We start from the raw sequence: 22,836 nt of genomic DNA on the forward strand, positions 1-22,836 counted from the left end.
TCACGGGATCTGCCTAAGAGTGGATAATACTTTTGTTGCAAAAAATATAGAAGAAATAAATAGAGGGTATAAGAATATAGGAGGAGATTCTGGAATTCTCCTTTTCATATCCTCGTCATTCAGTACATTATACACCAGGTTTTTCACCGTTGGTGCCCACTTCTCAAATTGGGAAGCCATTCAGAAAGTCCTGAAGTAAGCCTGTTACCAAAAAGTGTTCATTATGAAGTACCAGTTTTTTCCTCAAAAGAGTGCTTTTAAAATTTCCAGTCTATGTTGTAAAGTGAGGCAAATTTAAAACACAGTTCCTTTAGGGGCACCTGGGTGGCTCAGTCGGTTAAATGTCTGACTTCAGCTCAGGTCACGATCTTGCAGTCCGTGACTTCGAGCCCCACTTTGTGCTCTGTGCTGACAGCTTGGAGCCTGGAGCCTGCTTCAGATACTGTGTCTCCCTCTCTCTCTCTGCCCTTCCCCTGCTCAGGCTCTGTCTCTTTCTCTTTCTCCAAAATAAATAAACATTAAAAAAAAAAAAAACAAACCCAACAGTTCCTTTACAGTATGTCATGTTCTCTTTTCAGATTCTTTATCAAAAAGTGAATGTCCAGATCCATCCAGAAGGAGGAGAGAGTATCAGTGTTTCACCGTTAATTAGTAAAGCGCTCCATGAGGTGAGTTAGTCTGCGAGGGAGGAGTTTGAAAGGTGACCATGATTGGAGTGAAATGGGAGTCGCCTGGCTGTGTGTGTGTGGGAAAACTTTTTCTTTTAAACGTTTTGTGTGTGTGTGTGTGTGTGTGTGTGTGTGTGTGTGTGAGAAATACAACATTCATATTAAAAAAAGAAAAAGTACAGAAAAGTGTCCAGCTCCATAAATTATCACAAAGAAAGTAGCCATGAAGCCACCAGATAGAGAAATTAGTATGACCAGCCTTCCACAAGTCCCCCTGCACCCTGTCCCAGCTTAGTTTCTAGCTCTTCTTTTTCCTTCCGGAAATCACCAGCGTTGTGACACCAGATCTTTGTGGCTTTTGTTCTTATTTTAAGGAATTTTAATACCCATCACACCCCTCCCAATACGATTTGACCTATTTTTGTACTTAATAGAAATGGCTGTGCTCCATAATTTTTGCGAGATTCCTTCATGTTCTTACACGTGTATAGTTTATTCACTGTTCTGCTGTGGAGAAATTAGTTGCGGTGTGTGTATTTTACAGTTCATCCATTGCGACGTTGACTGGCGTTGGTGTCTTTTTACTTTTGGCTACTAGAGATGAGGCTGCATCAGCATTTTCTACGTGTTGCTGGCGCACATGTGCATACCATTCTGTCCGGCATCTGTTTACCTCGGCCTGGAAGCGTATGTTAGCCGGTGTCTGTACGTTTAGCCTCCGTCAAGAATCCCAAATGATTTTCCAAAGGTGTTTTACCATTTGCTCTTTTTTTTTTTAATTTGTTTTTTTTTCAAGTTTATGTTATCTTAATTATTTTGTGAGAGAGAGAGAGAGAGCATGCACGCGTGCACGGGAGGGGCAGAGAGAGGGAGAGAGAGAATCTCAAGCTGGCTCCTCACTGTCAGCGTGGAGCCTGGTGTGGGGCTTGAACTCACAATGTGAGATCATGACCGGAGCCAAAATCAAGAGTCTGACGCTCAACGACGGAGCCACCCAGACTCCCCCGACTGCACTTTCAGGAGCAGTGTTTGGGTTTGCCATTTATTCCAATCTAGCAATTTGGCCTTGTTAGCTTTTTAAAAATCTTAACTCTTCTCTTAAGTATTTAGCGGTATCTGTTTGGGATCTTGGTTTGCATTTTTCTCATGACTAATGAGATGGAATTAGCTCTGGAGACCTCTTCTTTTGTGAGGTGTCTGTTCAGTTCTCTTGCCCATTTTCTATAGAATTTTTCTCCTTTTCCCTTGGCTCACTGAGATTCTTGTGAATAAAATATGTCTGAGCCACCTAAGTGTGTACGTGCCTTGGGATAGTTCGTCCTGGGAGAGAAAGGAAGAATACTTGCGCCCTGACACCGTTTTTCTTTTGGTCAGTGCTGGCTCCATGGCCATTCACTCTCCAGACCTGCTTCTAAAAACATAAAATTGTCATTTTTTTTAGGTTGAAGAAAGTAGCCCAGTTTTTGACATTCTAATTGGGTCAATTAAGAGATAGTAATTCTCTTTATAGATTGGTTTTCCACAGGATTCCTTTAAATGGTAAGCTTCACTTTTTTTTTTTTTTTAATGTTTATTCTTGAGAGAGAGAGAGACAGACAAAGACAGAGCAGCAGTGGGGGGGACGGGCAGAGAGAGAGGGAGACACAGAATCTGAAGCAGGCTCCAGGCTCCCAGCTGTCAGCCCAGAGCCCGACACAGGGCTCAAACTCTGGAACAGCGCGATCATGACTTGAGCTGAAGTTGGACGCTTAACCTACTGAGCCACCCAGGCGCGCCTAAGCTTCACTTACAAAATGTGAAAAGTCATTCATTTTTCTGAAACGTCATTCTATTTTGGAAGCCATCTATTGTGGAGCGTTAGGTGCACCTAATCTTTTTTTTTTTTTTTTAATTGGCTGTATCCATTTTGCCAAACTCCTTTGCAGTTGTGTACTATATAGTTACTTTTAGACATCTGATACAAAGTTTCAGTTGCAGAATCTATTCATGGAGTTTCTGGAGAGATATTATTCCTCGTGGGTTATGTATGACTACGCCATTTCCGCAGTTCGTTCTTTTCTATTAAAATTCAATTTGACAAACCTATTGAATATACCGGTGTAACCCTAGTTCAGTGCCGAGTGATCTGAGGATCTCAGAATGGGAGATCCTTTTGTGCTTTGGGAGTTTTCCCCTATTCTTCCTGTGATGGTGACTTCAGGACAGCATCCACCAATAGATTTTTCCACAGTGAGGAAGACGTCCTGTATCCCACCATGGCCGCCAGCCACATATGCCGTGGGTACTTGAAATGTGGCTAGCACACCGAAGGAATCAAATTTTAAATTTAATTTCATTTTAGTTCAATTTAAATAGCCACATGAGGCTACTGGCTACCAGATTAGGTATCGCAGTTGGAGAAGATTAGACACCGGGTGGAGGATTGTGTGCCACTGTCAACACTGCAGACGGTGGACTTTTTTGTCGTGGGACTCCTCCCTCTGGATGGAAGCCGAAGTGTTTTCTAGGGGCCTGGAGTGTGGTGGATACGTTTCTTCTTTGGCATGCTTTGACTTGTAGTCGTACTGATTACCGTTTGTTTTCACTGGATGTGAGAGCACATTAAATTCTGTGGTGTTTTCTCCATGGGACTCAGAACACTTGTGGCCAGCAGTCACCGAATGTCCTGTGTATCAGGAGGAAGTTGGCCAATTGTGCCATCTTTCAGGGTCCGGGTGAAGACCTACTTTCAGTGAGATCTTCTTTATCCCAAGTTTTGTATCTTTTGATCCTCTGGTGCTTCTCCAGCGGTTCAGCCACATCTCCCACCTTCCCGTCTGTCTCTCTCGCCTTGTCTCTTTTCACGCCTCCCAAACATGCGCTGGGCTGCAGTCCTACTGACCTTGCCACCGTTCTCCGGAGTTGCCTCTGTCACACCTTTGGTGTTACTTCCCTGGCTGCCTCTGCTGCCCTTCTTGCCTTGTGCTCTGGTCATCTCTTTTACGCTTTGAGCCCATCTGAAGTATCATTTTCTTCGTCAGGTTTTCCTCGAGTTCTCTAATTACTGTTGCTTCTGTATCCCCCACACATTCTCACATCATCGTGTCAGCATGTACGTGGTGTGCTTTGGTATTACGTGGTCACTGGAAGTAGGTCATTTATCTTTGCACCGTCCATAACGGGGTTGTCACATGGCGGATGCGTAGGAAATGTTCGACAAAGCCCGCTTGGAAACTCCGTCTGCATACGGGTTATTCTGTGGTAAAAACTAATTATAAAGTAGATTTTAGCTTAAAATAAAAGGAATTTCCCATTTAACTCATATGTATGTGCTGTGGTGGCTGTTGAGATCTGTTATGTTTTGGCCAGCGTACGGGGTGTGTGATTTCTCTGTTCAGTATAGAATTGCAAAGTGTTTCTGCTGAGTTCAGCTCTCTAAGCTTATTCTGAATCCCCGTCCTTTATAAAATCCATGAAAAGCCTTTGTGACGTTGGGTTTCCTATTTTCTCCTTCTTCAATAAATTACAAAGTGTCAACCTGGCCCTTTAGTGGCTTCTTTGGAGAAGGACATGCTGTGTCTCCACAAGTGGGCACATCCTGCTCCATTAGTCTCTTTAGTGAATGAAGGAGACCACCTTTACACGGCAGTCTTTTACACATTCTACTTAGCAAGGAAAAGGGATTCTTCCAAAATGATTATTTTATTTATTTATTTTTTAAAATCTTTCTCTCTCTCTTTTTTTTTTTTTTTGTAGCTCCTTAAAAAGCTTTCTTGTCTTCGTGTGTCCTTTCTCAGCAAGTTGCAGAAAATCTAGATCTCATGAAGTGCAAATCTAAACCCTCAATGAACACATTATGGCTTTGATTCATGAAGCACATTTCAGAATATTATAGCTACTATTATTAGATTAAAATACAGTGCTCAGCTGTAGGTTGCTGTGCGTTACACATTAACAGTAGATATAATAACCACACTAAATTCTAACTCATAAATGAGAGCTGACTATATATGTAATCTGCTTAATGCTCAAGACTTTCATTACTCAGTTGTGAAAATAATAATTTTTATTTATATATCCAAGCAAAGTAAAGATGTAATTGCTATGCGGTAGCATTTGCATTAGTTCAAGTAGAGCCTACAGATTTGAAGATATTGGCTGTTGTCCCCATGAACAAGATATTAGTGTATAAATAGACCAGAATGCATATTTTGTGAATAACTACCAAAATTACAATTTTTCAGTTTCTTATTAATGTTGGTTATTATGCTTTTTAGATGTAGCAGTATTTCGCCATTTAGAGTATATTAACGTTTGTTTTTAGCTAGTATTAGTTGTATCACTTAGCCAATGGTGTTTTCCCCCCAGATAAATCCAATTAGATTTGGAAATGGATTATATATAAGATTCCCATTAAAAAATCATTTTCACTGTGGGAAAACTTGTTATGAGCGTTTTAAGTGGCCATAGATTTATACAACTAGACTAATTAATGTTTATAACTGTGGCGTGGGCTAAGCATAGAGTGATTTCAAATTTATAAAAGGACTGTTTAGAAATCTCTAAAAGTGAGCAAAAGGACAGTTGGCTTTCAGTATCCTAGGAAACCATTTCTTTTTCCATTCACCAGGTGATAGACATGTGGGTTATTTCTATTTGCTGGAAAATATGGAAATAGAGAAATAGGTTTCGATTTCTCATGTAGGTGTATAGGAGAGGAACTGCTACATTGCACGCATATACGTGTTCAACTTTTGAAGAAATGGCAGATTGCTTCCCAAAGTGGCCGCACCATTTTCCTTTCCCACCAGGAAGTGTTCAGATCCCCGTGTCTCCACATTCTCATAATGCTTGTTCCTGCCTGGATTTGACAAAAGCCATCCTTAGGGGGGATGTGTGTGGTATCTCGTTATCATTTTGGTATGCTCTTTCCAAAGAACTAATGATCGTGAACATCTGTTTTTGTGCTGCTGCTTATTGAGGTGTAAGAGTTTTGTTGTTTTGTTTTGTTTTTTTTAAATTCTGGCTACAAATCCTTTCTTGAGTAGGTGATTTGAAAATGTTTTTCTCTCTGTGTGTGACTTGACTTTTTCATTTTCATAAAGTGCAAACATGTCTAATGTGGCTGAAGTCCAGCCTACCAGTAGTACTCTTGTATCGCTTGTGCTGTGGTATTGTATCTAAGAAATAGACGCATAACTCAAGAGTGTGGGCATTTATTCCTATGCTTTTTTTTTTATAGTTGTGGCTCCTGTGTTTATTGATAAGGAAGTAATAATCCACTTTTTGTGTGAAATAACTGTAGGCTTGAGGAATATTCATATACGAAAAGGTGAATTAGAGCTTCTTAACATACACAAAAATTAGTTCATTGAGATGGTATTTGTTTTGTTTTCTTTTATGTTTTATGATAGCTTATTCCTTCATAAAGAATTAAAATTTTTTTTAAATGTTTGTTTATTTTTGAGAGAGAGACAGAGTGTGAGCAGTGCAGGGGCAGAGAGAGAGAAAGAGGGAGACACCGAATCCAAAGCAGGCTCCAGGCTCTGAGCTGTCAGCACAGAGCTCCACGTGGGGCTCAAACTCACAAAGTGTGAGATCATGACCTGAGCCAAGTCCGATGCTTAACAGAGCCATGCAGGCATGCCAAGGATTTTACATTTCATATTTGGAATGCACAAAGACATTAATATTTTGAAGTTTGAAAAGAAAGAGTTTCATCTGGAATGGATTTTTGTTAAAATTATCACTTTACTATCCACCCCCCCCCCCCGCCCCCGATGTGTTTTAGAATTTTGGTTTCCAAGTTCATTGGGGGGGGGGGGGGGTCATTCCATTCTGTTTACTTTTTATCTCCCTAGACCTTCTCTAAGGATAGAGTTTTGTGGTTTTCCTCAGTCTGTACCCTTAGTGCTTCAGTCCAGAACATGTCATGTCCTATTAATACCTTTTGACGTGGGACGCCCAACCTCTTGTAATGTTGAGGATCTGAGGAATCCAGGCATGGAGCCAACGAGGGACTTGGGCCCTGTTAGTTCTCTGCCTCTTTATTCCTGCAATTTTATATAAATACATAATCCCAGGCAGTGGGTCTGATCCTCTTACAGGGGATCCTTTCGATTCACAGTTGCCTTGAGAGGAGCGTTTCACAGGCACTGTCAGCATCTCAGTTCCGAGCCCCCAAATGTTGAATTCCATTGAATGTGAGTGCCTTTCTACTTTTGTTTTTAATTACCCTTAGTATTCTGGAGTACCACGAGCACATTGCAACAGGAGTTCACTGCTCCATCCTGACTGGAATTCATAATGGCTTTCTTAATTACAGAAATAACACAATCTTTTATTTTAGCAATCCATTTAAGAGGAGGCATGGGTTCAGATAACTGACTCTATTTAGCATATTTTATTCCTGAAAGTTAAAAAAAAAAGAAATGTAAAACATCTATGATAAAATATTAATAACATTTGTTAACTTTTGATAAGTACACGGAAATTTATGGTAGCTTTGGCCTTTCTACTTTTTAAAATATGAAATAGAGGTGCCTGGGTGACTCAGTTGGTTAAGTGTCCAACTTCAGCTCAGGTCATGATCTCATGGTTTGTGGGTTCAAGCCCCATATCGGGCTCTGTGCAGACAGCTGGGAGCCTGGAGCCTGCTTTGGATTCTGTATCTCCCTCTCTCTCTGCCCCTCTCCTGCTCAGGCTCTATCAAAAATAAATAAACATTAAAAAAATAATAAATTATGAAGTAATTTAATCAGCAGTACATTAGTATATAAGTTCTCTTTCTTCTCTTAGTTCTTTCTACCCATACCATGAAGCCTACTGCTTAGAGGTAAACATTTTTAAGTTTATATATATCTTCCAGAATTTTTCTGAATATGAACAGATTTTCTGGATAGCTATTGTCTATCTCCTGGAGAATTATTATTTTGTAAACTTAAAATGGATTCGTACTGCATATATTAATTCCACATTAAAAATTTTTTTAACGCTTACCCATTCTGGGGAGACAGAGAGAGACAGAGTGTAAGTAGGGGTGGGGCAGAGAGAGAGGGAGACACAGAATTTGAAGCAGGCTCCAGGCTCTGAGCTGTCAGCACAGAGCCCGAGGCTGGACTTGAACTCACAAACCGTGAGATCATGACCTGAGCTGAAGTTGGACACTTAACCGGTTAGCCACCGAGGTGCCCCTGCATATTAATTTAAAGCTTGTTTTTTTCCACGTAATGTTATTTGTCACAGATAGCTGCCCTTCTCCTTATATACAGACCATTTATATAATGGCAGGTTAGCAGTCATTTGATGTATGTACAAAAATTTATCTTTTGCTTTGTTTTTGAACATTTAGATTATGTTTGATTTTCCTCTCTTTTAGACTGAGCCGCAGTGAACATTTTACATGCACATTTTGTGTAGTCATGCATTGCTCTGGGATAAAGTGGTGGGAATGAGCTCCTGAGATAGAGAATTTCCTATCTTCTTATAATGTATTCTCCATAACTTTGTTAAGTGCTGATTGCTTTCTTTACTGTTGTGACACCAGCACATCACTGGGAACAGAGTAGGTCCTTATTCACTTTTTTTTTTTTTTTTTTGATAACATTGCCTAATGAGTGTTTACGTGAGACTGAGTTCATGGTGATCTGTGACATCGCGAACTGGATGATAATGCAGAGCCAGCACGATTCACAAGACTCCTGCATTTCATTCACCATGTGGTGTTTCCTCTCTCACTGAGGTCTGACCGAAGGAGGGCGTGTTCTGCCCATTGGCATGCTTGTAGGAGACTGTGATCGCTCGGTCCACGGCTTGATGGTCAGGACTGTGAATCCTGTCACTTTGATTGGCTCGGAGAATCGGGGCCACAGATTTCCATTCCTCAGAGAGGCTTAGATTAGCTGCCTCCTCACCGGGCTCTGCCACTCATGTTCCAGGTTCTCTTCTTTCTTCCATCCTGCCCTTTCTTCACAGAGTACACGCATTTCTTTTTTTTTGTTTTTTGTTTTTTGTTTTTTTCAATGTTTATTTTTTGGGGGACAGAGAGAGACAGAGCATGAACGGGGGAGGGGCAGAGAGAGAGGGAGACACAGAATCGGAAACAGGCTCCAGGCTCTGAGCCATCAGCCCAGAGCCTGACGCGGGGCTCGAACTCACAGACCGCGAGATCGTGACCTGGCTGAAGTCGGACGCCTAACCGACTGCGCCACCCAGGCGCCCCAGTACACGCATTTCTAATACATTTGTTTCGTTTCTTTAAGTTTCTTTGACTCTTTCAGTAACAAAGAATACTTTGGTTTTTTTTTTTTACTTTTTTTTTTTTTTTTTACTTTTTTTTTTTTTCAACATTTATTTATTTTTGGGACAGAGAGAGACAGAGCATGAACGGGGAGGGGCAGAGAGAGAGGGAGACACAGAATCGGAAACAGGCTCCAGGCTCTGAGCCATCAGCCCAGAGCCTGACGCGGGGCTCAAACTCACGGACCGCGAGATCGTGACCTGGCTGAAGTCGGACGCTTAACCGACTGCGCCGCCCAGGCGCCCCTATTTTTTTTTTTTTTTTACTTTTTAATCTAGACTTGGATTTAAATTCACTTGCAAAGGATACTTTTCAAATAACATGTCTCAGTTTCAGTGAAATCTGGGGGATTTGACAGTTTCCTTTCCTTTTAAGGAGGCCTTGTGATCTGAACACAGGGCTCATCTGTACCATGCTGAGGGGCTTTGTGTACACGCTTTGGTTTTATACCCAGTAGTGGCCACATCTTTTTCTCCTGTTGTCTTTTGCGTGCTCTCCATGCGTCTTTTTCTCCTCACTGTTTCCTCAGAACAGCTTGTGTTTGGGTCACCAGTGACCTCCTATTGGTAAATTCACGCGTCAAGTCTGTCTTTATCTTATGTGACGTATCAGTAACATCGGATACGTACTTGTTTCAGGGACAGTCTATTCGTTTTCTTTATACCTCATTGGCCACTTACTCTCACCGTGTTTGTTGGTCCTTCCTCATTTCTCTAGCTAAATGTTAGATACCTCAGGTCTCAGTCTTTAATCTCGTCTCTGTCTCTGCCGATTCCCTAGATGATTGCACCTGTGATCGTGCAACTTTGTGCGGATGATTCTCTACGTGTAGCTTGAGCCCTGATCTTCTGCGTTCCAGGCTTGTGTGCGCGACTGCCAGTCTGGCATCTGTACTTCCCTTTCTTACAGGCATCGCATCTCAGCGTGTTAAAAGTGAGCCACTGATCTTAGCATCGCACCCTTCACCCCGGCTACCAGCGGTGTTCCTTCTGTGCTCTTTCCTATGTCAAAAAATGGCAGCTCCGTCTTTCTAGTTGTTTAGGTCATAAACCTTGTCATCGTCCTCAGTTCTCTTTGTCCTGTGTAACGCAAGCAGTCTGTCAAGAAAGCCTGGTGGCTCCACTCTCCCAGTGGACTTGGAATTAGACCATATTTTACCATCACCACCGCTACCACCCTGGTTAAGTTATTGCCGTGTCTCACCTAGAGTTTTACGGTAGTGTTCTGTTTGTCCGCCTCTTTCGGCCCTTTTCCTTGCTCTAGTTGGTGCTCAACAAGGCAGCCAGAGTGATTCTTTAAAAATATGTCAGATCGCGCCACATTCCGTGGAGTACAAGCTAAGCTTTTATGATCTCCTATGAGGACACCCGTGATCTATCTTCCCTACTACCTGTTTGACTTGATCTCTTCTCTCCTTAACCCCCCGCTGACTTTGCCCACTGTACTCCAGGCATACTGCCCTTCTTTCCATTCTCTAAACATTCCCTCTGGTCCTTATCCTTGCTGTGTTTTTCTCTCACATATTCAGTGACTTATCTTCGCTCCTTCCAGGTCTCTGCTCAAATGTCTGCTCAGTGAGAGCTTACCCGGTCCCTGCATACACAATTACAGTGTTCCCCCTACTCCCAATATACCGCTTTATTTTTCTTCCTAGCTCTTTTCCTGTCATTTATCTGATACACCTCTCTGACATGCTTTATATTTATCTTTGGCTTATCTCCTCTTGGAATACAAGAGGAGCTCTGGGTGGCAGGAGTCATGTTTTGTTCACTGCTCTGTTTTCAGTATCTACTACAAGTGTCCTTGTTGTATTTGATGTCCAAATATTTGTTGAATATGTGAAGAAAATAAATGAGGAAGGTTAAGATGTGGATATGATGGGTGTGGATAAATTCTTTTATTATAAGGGGAGGAATATTCCAGTGGGATCCAATTTGATAAGTTCTCAGTTCATTGGTGAAATAAGGCAAATTTCCTGTTTGCCTGTCTTTCCTGATGTACTATGAGTTCCTGAGAGCAGGGACAATGTCTTAATCATTGTGGTAACCCTGTTGCCTAGCACTGGGTCTTAAACATAGTAAGCATGCCAGAGGTATATGTTCCGTAAATTTGTTTTGCGGATGGATTTAGAACCCCAAATTATTTAATCAAAAGAGATTTAAAAATTTGGCATGCTGAAAGAAAATAAAAATATATTTCACATACCTGTATTTTTCCTAACTACAGGTCTTTTAATCTTGGTCCAGGAATGCCAGCAGATTCAAGAAGGGTTTGATTCCCAAAGCCCCTGAAGTAGTGTGCTGTATTTGGGTGTGTGTGTGTGTGTGTGTGTGTGTGTGTGTGTGTGTGTTGTGTGTGTGTGTGTGGGGGGGTTGTGTATGTGACTTTGTGTGTTCCTGTGTGTGCACAGCATGTGCGTTCTGTTTTCTGGAGGAATGACTTCCAGCTTTGATCGGAATTGTGTAGGGGTTCATGATTCGCAAAGGTGAAAACATCTGAATTATATAACCTGACCTGTTACTTAGCAGATGAACTGAAGCAGAGTCAGACCTTGGAGCGATTTGCTCCATGAGGTATTTTTCTGTTTCTGCTTCTGACAGATTCATTCTGTCTTTTCTTTTCTTTTTATTTTGTCTTTTCTTTCTTTCTTTTCTTTCCTTCCTTTCTTTTCTTTCTTCTCTTTCCTTCTCCTTTCTTTCTTTTTTTCTTTGTTTCCTTCTTTTCTTTTCTTTTCTTTTCTTTTCTTTTCTTTTCTTTTTTCTTTCTTTTCCCTCAGACACTTCTAAAAGTAGTATCACCAGTAATAATAAAGACTATATTCTTAATATTTTAGGTTCAGGGTGAAATTTGCTGGAAGCGTTGGGTGCAGGGAAGAACTTTGGAGCATCTAAAGATCTGTTGGAAGGGAAGGGATGGTGGATGAGTTCAGTTCGAGCGCTATTTGTAATCCTTACCTATTTTATGTGTACCACCAACTCAGTTTATAGGAGGCAAACAGATTTCTCAGAAACTAACCCTTATGTTACCAGATACCAGAGATAGCAACTCCAAAATAGATTATTCACTATAGTCCTTGATCAACAAGACTCTGTAAGCCAGACTTGAGATGTGGAACTATTCTTGTTCTCGTGAACCTGGTCGGTAATGGTGTCTGTGTAGAATTTGAGAGATACTATTAGAGCTTTGTAAGTTAACCTCTGAGCTGTGTAACATACTGACGTTAATGAGATTTCATGTTAAATTTTATGCTGGCAGTTGTTGATTTGGTTTGGGGGATTAATCTATTTCTGCTGTTATACATTCTAAGTTAATTAACAGTGTGCAACTATGAATATAAAAAGTGCCAGTAGTGATCGTTTCAGGAGTAAATTTTGCCCAGCCTCCCCCCCCCCCCCATTATATGTATTTGAATGAAAACTATTTTCCTCATTAATTATTCTAGGTAGAGTATAATTCTGGTAGACTGTCCCCAAGTTGGATGCTTCTTCTGTGGTCCAAATGAGCCTTTTATTTTACTTTCTGTTTTGTAATTCTCATCAGGGAATCTCTTACAAGCCTTTTATCTCATACATTTCTGAGCATGTCAATTTCATTTATCTTCTGGAACAAGATTTTAATTTTCATATGTCTTAAATGTCCTGTCTGAAGTTAGCCTATCTGTATGAAATAGAGAAGTAAAGTTTAGGTTCATTTTATGAAATGGAATGATTGTTTTATAGCCTGTATTTTTTGGTATCTTTCAGTTGACTTGATTTTCCTCCGAGTGAAGTTGCATTCTGTTCAAGTGCCGTTTATTTCTTACCTTGTTTGTAGTTTTAATTCTGTACTTGGATTAGTTGATGACAGTTTAACCATTCAATACACCCTCTCAATTAAGAAGATTATAAAGGTGAATAAGATTTGAAATGTGGCATGAAGTCTTGTTTGAATAACATTAGCTACTATAGGCACAACATATTAGGCCTGAGAAAATGTATCCTCAAACATTTCAATAGTGCAGTAAAGCCAGACTTCTACATATCTACAGATATACACTATAAGTTAGGGATTTTCCCATGCTTTGAGGATATAGTGGTAAAGAAACATAACCCCTACCTTTGAAAAGCTACTGTCTAGTTGGGAAGGCAAACAAAAAAAATGAGATTATCAAAATTTTATGGTAAGTGCATGGAAAGAATGCATCTAATGCTCCAGGTGCATAGGAGAGAGGGCGGGACACTGTCTTAACAGGATTTTACTTACAGCAAAAATATTACAGGTCAACAAAAATATAGAAGAACATCTTTGTGAGCTTGGAGTAAGCAACACTTTCTTAAATATACAAAAAATACTAATCGTAAAGTGAAAAAAATGATAAATTAGAGTAATGTAAAATTTAAGAACTTCTATTAATCAAAAGACAACATTACGACGATGAAAATATAATCTGCCAAGTAGTAAAACATATTCACAATTTGTACATGTAATAAGGATGTGTGTCCAGAACGTGTGAAGAACTAGAGGTGAGTGGGAAAGGCAGATAACCAACAGAAGAAAGGCAAAACACTTGAACAGACACTGCACAAAAGATGGTCAGATGACCAATGGATCTATTAAAAGCTGTTCGACTTCATTAGTCATCAGAGAGATTCAAATTAAAACCACAAAGAGATACTATTATATCCTCAGTGCTACCGCTAAAAGGAAATAGACATGTAATGCTAGATGTTGGCATGGATGTGGAGTGACCAGACTGTTGTAATTGCTGGTTAGAGTATAAATGTTTGGAACTATTCACTACGTCTGGACATATGCATACTCTATGTTTTAGTAATCCCCCTACTAGATTTGTTTCCAGAAATGCATATATTCACCAACAGATAACTATTAGCATGTTCAAGGCAGCACTATTGGTATTAGCTACAAACTGGAGAGTATCCAAATACTCATCAATAGAAAAAAAGGATAAGTAAGTTCTGATATGTTCACACTATGTAACACTGTTACATTAACAGTGTAACGATATTATACTAACAACAATTCGGACAATCTTCAACTACTTGCAAGAATATGGATGAATTTATGTTGAATGATAGAAATCAGACCCCAAGACACACTTCCACTCATATAAAGTATAAAAATAGGCAAAACTAATTTATACTACCAGAAGTCAGAATAGCATCTACCTCGGCCACGGGGATGGCTAGAAGTGATCTCAAAAGCGGCATCTGGGATCCTGGTGATGGTCTGTGACTTAGTCTAAGTGCTGATTGCATGAGTGTGTTATAATTTACCAAACTGTATGCTTGCGTGCATACATTTTTTAATGTATCTTCTTCTTCGATAAAAGGTTTTAAAGAAAGATCTCTAAGCCTGGATTAAAGACAGGAAGAGAGACTGTATCCTGGCAGTATTGTCTTTGTATTGCGATGCTGTGACTAAGTACTATCTTCTTTTCCCCCTAACCTTTTGAATTTTTCAAACCATCTTTAATGAGATCGTATTTTCATGACACAGGAGAGTAAGTACTCTCAAATACATTCGTGTGTGCTTGTGATGTTACTCGTGTGTCACATCCCTCTGCAGAACAAGTGGACCACATGTTTTGATAGCCCGACCTGGTCAGGAAGAGGAGACACCCCTAGGCCAGTTGCGTGTGGACAGCATCTGCACTTTACTTGTGCATCATATGGCTTCCGCATACCTATCTTGCAGTGTTATTCTAAAACCCAGGAATGACCAGAGGAAGCACCTGACCAGCACCTGACACATAGGAACCATTTAGTAAATGGTAGCCGTCATGTCTCTTATGTAATATAAACCAGACTCCTATTAGACATCACTCCTAGAAAAAAAAAAAATATGTATATATGTGTGTGTGTGTGTGTGTGTGTGTGTGTGTGTGTGTGTGTGTATAATCTTTTTTTCCTAAGTTTGAGAGAGACAGAGCGCAAGTGGGGGAGGGGCAGAGAGAGAGGGAGAGCAATAATCCCGAGCAAGCCCTGCACCGTCAGTGCTGGGCCCAGTGTGGGGTTTGATGTGGGGCTCGAATCCACGAACCCTGAGATCATGACCTGAACTGAAGTCAGATGCTCAGCGGATGGAGCCATCCAGCTGCCCCCTGATCTTTCTTATTCCTCTCTGCAAACCTGGTCCTGTCTTCATTCTTTCTCAGTAACTTGCATTGTTCATTGTTTTTCCCCCACTGCATCTAACCTTGCTTAGCTAACCATGAATGTTTGCTTGGGTTCCTGACTTAACGTCTGTTCTTTTCTTCTTTCTCTCTGCTCTTCACTAAGACCCAGCTTGGTGACCATGTACTTTATTTCTTAGAAAGTTGGAGTCAGAATCCTTGAATTTCTCTGCTTATCTGACTTACCTCAGGCCCTTTCCACTTTGAGAAGAATTAGAAATAAAAACATTTGAATTTAATATATGCATTCAGGTGGCAAAATACCCTTATGGCAACCTCATATATTCCTAGCATGATCCTAATTCGGCCCGTGATTATTTTAAGCTTGGACTAACACACCAACCTCCTGACTGGATTCTTGTGCCTGGAATGATATTTCTAAAACACAGATCTGAGTTTGCCACCCCATTTGCGTGAACGGTTTTAGTGGCTTCCCGTCTGTCAGGCCGGCAGCGGGGGTGCTTTGGCCTGGTCAGCGGGGTTCTCGCTCCAGCTCCTTCTCTGTCCCTCCATGCTGGTGATCGATCGGCCCCTTGCCCTCGCGTGCCACTGTCCACACCTTCACTGACTTGATCAAGATTCCTCCAGTTTGCTGTGTCGTTTCATTTCACGCTCTCGTTCTTGTGTAAGTCTGCCTGAAAGTCTCTCTTCCTCCTTTGGGGGGTGTGGGGGGGGCCTACATTCTTTCCCGATGAGATACTACCTTCTGTGTGAAGCCTTCTGTGGTTGCGCCTCTGGGCGGAGGAGGTGTGGCCTCTCTTCGTGCCGCGTGGCACCGTAGATGTCTGTCTACTTTAGAGGCTGAGATTGTACTGCAGGGCTGTGTCCACATGTCTGCCTCCCTCCCTGGTTTCTGAGCAGCTTGAGAGCACAGACTGTGTTTTCCCTGTTTTTGTCACCTCATTGCCTGGTGTAGGGCGTGACACCGAATGAGAGTCACGCAGTAACTGCCGTGTAAGTGAATGAATTCTAATTTGCTTCTGTGTTTTTTTTCCAGTTGTAAATATTAAGTAATTCAGAAATATAGCCAATAAATCAAGCTGCTTACTGTATGTTTTACATATATATCTGTATCTCCTATATCTATATAGAGACAATGTATACTTCAGATTCCTTCTGAGATTTATTTCTGGCGAAGAACTATTCTTGGCAGTGTTATTCACACAGGGACACATAGAGCTCTCTCCTCTCCACGCACGGTTGGCAAGTGGGGGGATCTTAGACACAGAATGAAGCAGAGTATACACGGGCTTTCGGTAGCCCGGAGAGGTGTGCTTAGGCCGGACTTGGTGGGTCACATGCACGATGACAGGCGGACCAGGGGACTAAGTCCACACCCTGTAAATGCGGGACAGGAGCTGGAGGTAACATTGCCACTGTGTGACATCACATGCTCCTTGGCTGGGGTTGTGGCCTTACTAGCAAAGAGGGGCCTCTGCAGGGCAGGAGCTGGAATCAGCTTATTTTTCTTCGTTGATGAACCAGCTGTTTGTGGTACCAAAGCGGTGACTAAATGAGCCTCCACTGCTGTCTCCTCACATAGCGAAGAGATTAAGGACAGAAAGGAATTCTAGTAATGCTACCACTGAAGCTATTGTGTGTGTGTGTGTGTGTGTGTGTGTGTGTGTGTGTGTATTTCCTTCTGGTTCTTATGCCCAATACATGTATGAAGCACTTTGTAAAGTGCTGGCACATAGCAAGCTACCATCATTATTACTCTTGAAGGGAGAAGTCTGGTTTTTTCTACATAGGACTTCCTGCCTTGTCCTTTGAGGTTTGGATGATGAGTTTAAGTCTCTCATCATCTCTCCTTCCATGCTCTTCACCTCCTCCGTCCAACACATGCTAAGGAGAGGGGGTGTGTGTAATTGTCCTGATTTCTGAAATTGAGAGAAGAAACTGGAAATGTAAGGCTTAGTACCCCCACCCCACCCCACCCCAGCTGGGCTCCCTCCTGCTTATGCCTGTCCACAGAAAGGGTGCATTCTGCTTTGATCTTTGTTCCTTGAGGTTACGCACATGAGGGTTATGTTATTTATTTGTTATTTTTAGTACAAAGCCCTTGAAATCCAGTGTGGTACATTACAGCACATCTCATTTTGGAATAGCCACGTATCAAGTGTGCGATAGCCCCGCATGACTATGGCTAATGGGTTGGACGGCACTGGTTTGAGGCAGTTCTGGGTATTCGTTCTGCTCAGTTTCCCTCTGAGCTGCCATGGTGATTTTGGTTAGGCTTGTCTACTCTGTAGACTCAACTCCTCCTTGGAAAATTTACTCCAAGACTTGCAGAAAAATTTTAGCCTAATTATGACAGTGGATTTAAGCCATGTTCTCTATTCCAGAATGAAGATAGTATTGCTGATTTCTCTGATTCCTACTTATATATTTTTAATTAAAAAATCATGCAAGATTCAGTTGTGGGTTACAGAAAATATTCTAGCTCTTAGCAGAATGAGTTTTTTTTTTTTTTAAATGGAAAATTAGGGGCTTTATGGAGATTGGGACTAAAAATCACTGAGAGGACTGGAGGAGCAGGCTTTAGATGTGTTTCTAAGACCAACTACTAGAAAAATGACAGAACCTGCCTGCTAGGGGAGCTGCAATCTGCCATAAATAAGCTGCGAAAGCAGAAAGCCACTCCTTATCAGTTGGCTCCAGTGGTAACTGATGACCAGGATACAAGCCAGCCTTTACACGCATAAAACTAGAGTCTGGGCACTGGGGCTTCTATTACCACTGTTGTAGAAGAATAACTAAGACTATGGGAGGGAGGGAGGGAGGGAGGGAGGGAGGAAGGGAGGAAGGAAGGAAAGCAGCAGAAGGCAGAAGTAACAGAGGTGTGGTCTCTACTAGAGTTCCGCCTCCCAAATTCCATGCAGCAGGTGCATTTACGAGAGGAGAACTAGATTATGTGTGGAATGCCAATATAGGGAGTCTGAGAGATGTAGTCTTTAACGTATCAACTTGTAACAGTAGTAGGACAGTTTGTAGGGGCAGAATGGCATTCAGTGAACCAAGCTGCAGTATCTGAGATGATCTGAAACCCAGGAGAGGTATTGTGTTTTACTGGCACCTAAACCTCAGTTATTTTTAACATTGTTGCTCTTATAAGTATACAAGCAACTTAATGTGATTTTTTTCCATATTTACATCCAGTGTTTATGTTGTTTTTATAATCAAATGACAATGATTACATTGAGTTGGTATTTTATACTTTTCTCAGTGTCCAAAGAGCCCCCAAGAAACAGTTTTTAAAACTTTTTAAAAATTGAGATATATTTGACATAAAACATTGTTTTAGCATAAGGTTATTAATTTGGCATATTTATATTGCAGTATGGTTGCCATTATAGCTTAGCTAACACCACTACTCTGTCACCTAATTACCATTTCTTCTAGTGTTGGGACACAACTTTTTTCATGTTAAAAGCACAGTTTAGAGAATCTTACCAGAAGCCTTAAACAAAAACTGGATAAGTTAAGTTGTAAGCATTGGTTAGTAAAGCTTAAATTCATTTCCTTTTGGAAGTAAGAGTAAAGTTCACAAAGTTTTCTAGAAATTAAGTATCCTAACATGATGTATTTGTTTTCTATTGCTGCTATAACATATTACCACAAATTCAGCCACTTAAAAACAATGCAAATAAATTATCTTCTAATTCCCCCAGGACAGACATCTGGCAGACTTTTATGGGTCTCTCTTTAGTCTCACATGGCCAAGATCATGGTGCACACAGGGCTGTGCTCTTCTCGAGCCTCAAAGGAGGATCTGTTTCCACGCTCACTCATAATGTTGGCAGAAGTCGATTCCTTGTGGTCATAGGACGGAGGTCCCTGTAGCCTTGCTGGCTGTCACCTCAGAGCTGTTTGCAGCTTCTAGATGCCGCTCACATGCCTGGGCTTGTGGTCGCTTTCTCCATCTTCAAAGCCAGCGACGATGGGTTGAGTCTCCAATGCCTCAGGTTTCTCTTTGCCTCTTCCCCCATGGCATGTCCCGGACACCCTCTCTCTGACCCTAACTGAGAAAGCTTCTCTGTTTAAAGTCTCGTGTGATTAAAGCCTCGTTTAAAGGACCAATAATTTTGGATAATCTTTACTTCAGGGTCAGTGTCCTTAATCATATCTGCAGAGTCCCTTTGCCATGAAATGCAGTGTATTCCCAGGTTCCAGGGATTGGGACACGGACATCTTTGGGGGTCTTTAATGCTACTTACCATAAAGGGCAACTGGCCGGATAGTCTGCAATGGTGCATTATTTGTGGTGTGATAATGCCCTGGAGACTACTGACTGATTACATAGTTTACATTTTTTATTGCTTGTGCTGTGATATGGATCTAAATAGCCAAACTAAACTCTCCTTCTATTAGTATTAAGAAGGCTATTGAAATAGTGGGACTAGGCCTCAATTTTTGCTTTCTATTAAATGGGAAACTTAAAATAAGCGGAAGTAGATTAACACTAAACCAAGAACTTGGTTTTTATAGAACAAGTAATGTTTTTCTTTGATCAGAAGCAGATGTGATTGTTGTCATTTCCATTTAAAATGAAGTTAATATATTAGCATTTTTCTCCACATGGAATCTCTCAGGTGAGTAAATGGGGAGTCAGAATTTTCGCTTGATTGCTTCAAGATTGGCAGGAAGTTTCATGTTATAAACCTTTTAAACACTATTAATCATCAAGTTGTTTAGATGAAAAACAAAATACCTTTCAACGTGTATAGATGGGCCCTCTGAATTCTCTCCCTTTGTCTGGGTCATAGTAGCATTGTTCAAATGAATAATTTATTTCATAATTAACCTAAATAACAAATATTTCAGAATGTCTAAGAAATAAATGGGAGTTTGTCTTTGTAGGATATTAGATTGGTAAAAAATCAAGAACCCGTTATTTGCTTTATAAACGTTTCTGAAGGGGATTCTTTGACAATGCATCATGATGGTTTTTCCTTTACCAAATTTTCTTTTGTAAGTGCTCCAAGGAGGTACGATATACCAATAATGCTTCATTTCCCGTTTTTTTGTTGCTAGCCAAGATGGATTTTATTTTTTATTTTTATTTTTTTTAAGTTTATTTATTTTGAGAGACAGCATGAGTGGGAGAAGGGCACAGAGAGAGAGAAAGAGAGAGAATGAATCCCAGGCAGGCTCCCTGCTGTCAGCACAGAGCCCGACACGGGGCTAGAACCCACAAAACTGTGAGATCATGACCTGAGCCAAAAATAAGAGTCGGACGCCCAACCCGACTGAGCCATGCAGGTGCCCCACAGGTGGATTTTACAATGTATCTTTGTGTCTGATAATTGTCAGTAACCTCATGATCACCCTCTGTTCCTACGACAGTGACAGCCTACATTTTTGATCTTGCCATTTTCTTTTCTAACTAGGGTGAAGCCAGCGTTCCTGGCAGCAACACAGACCTGTTCCACTGGGGCACCGCGGCCACCATGAAAGTCCTGTCCAGCACCACAACTACCACCAAGGCCGTGCTGCAGGCCGTGAGTGATGGGCAGTGGTGGAAGAAGTCTTTAACTTACCTTCGGCCACTTCAAGTAAGCGATGCCTCTTTTTTCTGAAGACCCATTGTGTGGCTTGTGTCAGTCCCTCAGCACTGGCTTTCAGTTGTGTTCATGTTGTTACAGCTTTCTCTTCTCTAGATCCTTAAAATAATGCGTTAAGAAATCTAAGCCTCCCATCATCCAGGGGAAGAGTAATTTATTTTATAGAATGTGGCATTTATTTTATAGAATTTTGTAGGGTCTTGCAAAAGACACTGCTACAGATTTAGGTGTGATTAGATGTCAGAATTAGAATTTAGGGGGATGAAAAGGAAAATGATTCCATCAATGCTTACTTGTTTTTGCTGTATTTCTGTGGGCCAGTAGTCATGAAAAAGCGCTAGAAGCTGGCAGGAAGGCTGAGGTGGTTGGGCTGCTATAACAGTAAAACCACATACTGGGGGGCGTAACAACAACCATTTCTTCCTCATGGTTCTAGAGACTGGGAAGTCTGAGATCAAAGCTCCGGAAGATTCAGTGTCTGCGGGGGTCTGCTTGCTATGTTCTCACATGGTGGGAGGGGTGAGGGAGCTCTCTGGAGCCTCTTTTATAAGAGGTCTGGTCTGTCCCATTCATGAGGACTCCATTTCCCAGAGCTGACCACCTCTGCAAGGTCCCAACTCTTATTTTTTTCGGGGTATGACATAGTGATTTGACAACTCTATACGCTATCCTGTACTCACCACAAACATAGCTGCCATCTGTCACCATACCACACTCTTACAGTGGCCTTGGCCATGTTCCCTATGCTGTACCTTCCCTACCTGTGACTTACCCATTCTGTAACTGGAAGCCTGTACCTCCCACTCCCCTTCGCCCATTTTGCCTATCCCCCACCCCCTCCCCTCTGGCCCCCACCGGTTCTCTTATTTATGGGTCTGTTTATGCCTTTTTATTTTTTTCTTTTGGTTTGCTACTTCGTTTTTTAGATTCCACATGTAAGTGCAATCATATTTTATTTGTCTTTCTTACTTAGCATAATACCCTCTAAGTCTATCCATGTCAACACAAATGACAAGATCTCATTCATTTTTATGGCTGAGTAATATTTCATCATGTATATATACCCAGAAGCCCCACCCACCTCTTAATTGTCATGTTGGGGCTTAGAATTTCAACATGTGAATTTCAGCAGGTGACACGAACATTCAGTTTCTAGTAGGTGCTCTGGGTAAAGAGAGCAGCGTACCAGCCTCTTTCACCCATTCTGGAAGTCGAGGTCAGGACAAGCGGTTGAGCGATTGTGCTCTCCGTGACACATGAAACCCACTGCTCCTCTGCTGACTTCCGTGCGTTCTCACCCTGCAGTCCTTGGGCTCTCCGGAAAGCTCAGAGGAAAGAGAAACATGCTGTTTACCAGGTCACCCCAGATGCTCTCTGGGTGTAGCGTTCAGTTTATTTGCTGTCCAACTACTCTTCAGGCGTCTTCGTTGTGCCAGAGCCCAAGCTAGTGATCGGGAGCAGGGCGGCAAGCCCTTCGCCTGGCAGAGCCTGCACACAGACCCGCCAATAAAGTAATTGTGCAGTAATGTAGCGGTAGGCAGTCATGCGGACGGTGAGGAGGCTTCTGCAAGGTGGCGGGAGAAGGATCCGTATTGGGGAGAGAGAAGTTCTGATGTCCGACGTGGATAGAAGGTGGGGTTCCCAGGACGCACTCTCAGCAGAAGCCTGACTGAGCCACATAGAGCACATGCAGAGCCCTTTTTGGAGGAAGGTGCTTGACATCCTTGTAGAACAGAAAGGAGGCCTGTGTAGTATGAACAGAGTGAGCAGCAGGAAGAACGGTAGGAGATGAGAGGAAGGAGCTGGTGTCCAGAGCCTTGTAGAGACACTGGTGGGGTCCACAGGTCTTATTCTGAGTAGGACAGGGAACTGGTGTGGAGTGCAGGCAATGCTGTCGTGTGATCCACCTTCATTTAAGGTCATCTGAGTGCTGTGTAGAGAGCTGGCCGGGTGAGTCAGGAGTAGGAGCAAAGAGGCTCCAGGCGAGAGGTAGTGCTGGGGTGACTGGAGAGCCAGGGAGGAAGTGAGAGATGCGTTTTGTGGACCTGTGGGTGGTCTGGGTGTGGACTCTGCGGGAAAGGGGAGAACCGAGGATGACCTGGCCGAGACGGTTGGGTAGATGTCCTTACCACTGACTGCGATGGAGAGTGCTTG

General features: G+C 41.9%; 1 protein-coding gene across 3 annotated transcripts in view; it reads left to right on the plus strand.

Moving 5' to 3' along the window:
* Positions 1-22,836, plus strand: part of NBAS (NBAS subunit of NRZ tethering complex) — a 339,328-nt gene that overhangs the window by 188,886 nt on the left and 127,606 nt on the right. For all 3 annotated transcript variants that reach the window (XM_047852270.1, XM_047852271.1, XM_047852272.1), the window contains exons 35-36: positions 579-668; positions 20,509-20,673. In XM_047852270.1, coding sequence (XP_047708226.1) covers positions 579-668; positions 20,509-20,673 — 255 coding nt within the window. The remainder of the gene's footprint in view (positions 1-578; positions 669-20,508; positions 20,674-22,836) is intronic.

This window comes from Prionailurus viverrinus, chromosome A3 (genome assembly GCF_022837055.1).
Source record: "Prionailurus viverrinus isolate Anna chromosome A3, UM_Priviv_1.0, whole genome shotgun sequence".
NCBI classification, from domain to species: Eukaryota; Metazoa; Chordata; class Mammalia; order Carnivora; family Felidae; genus Prionailurus; species Prionailurus viverrinus.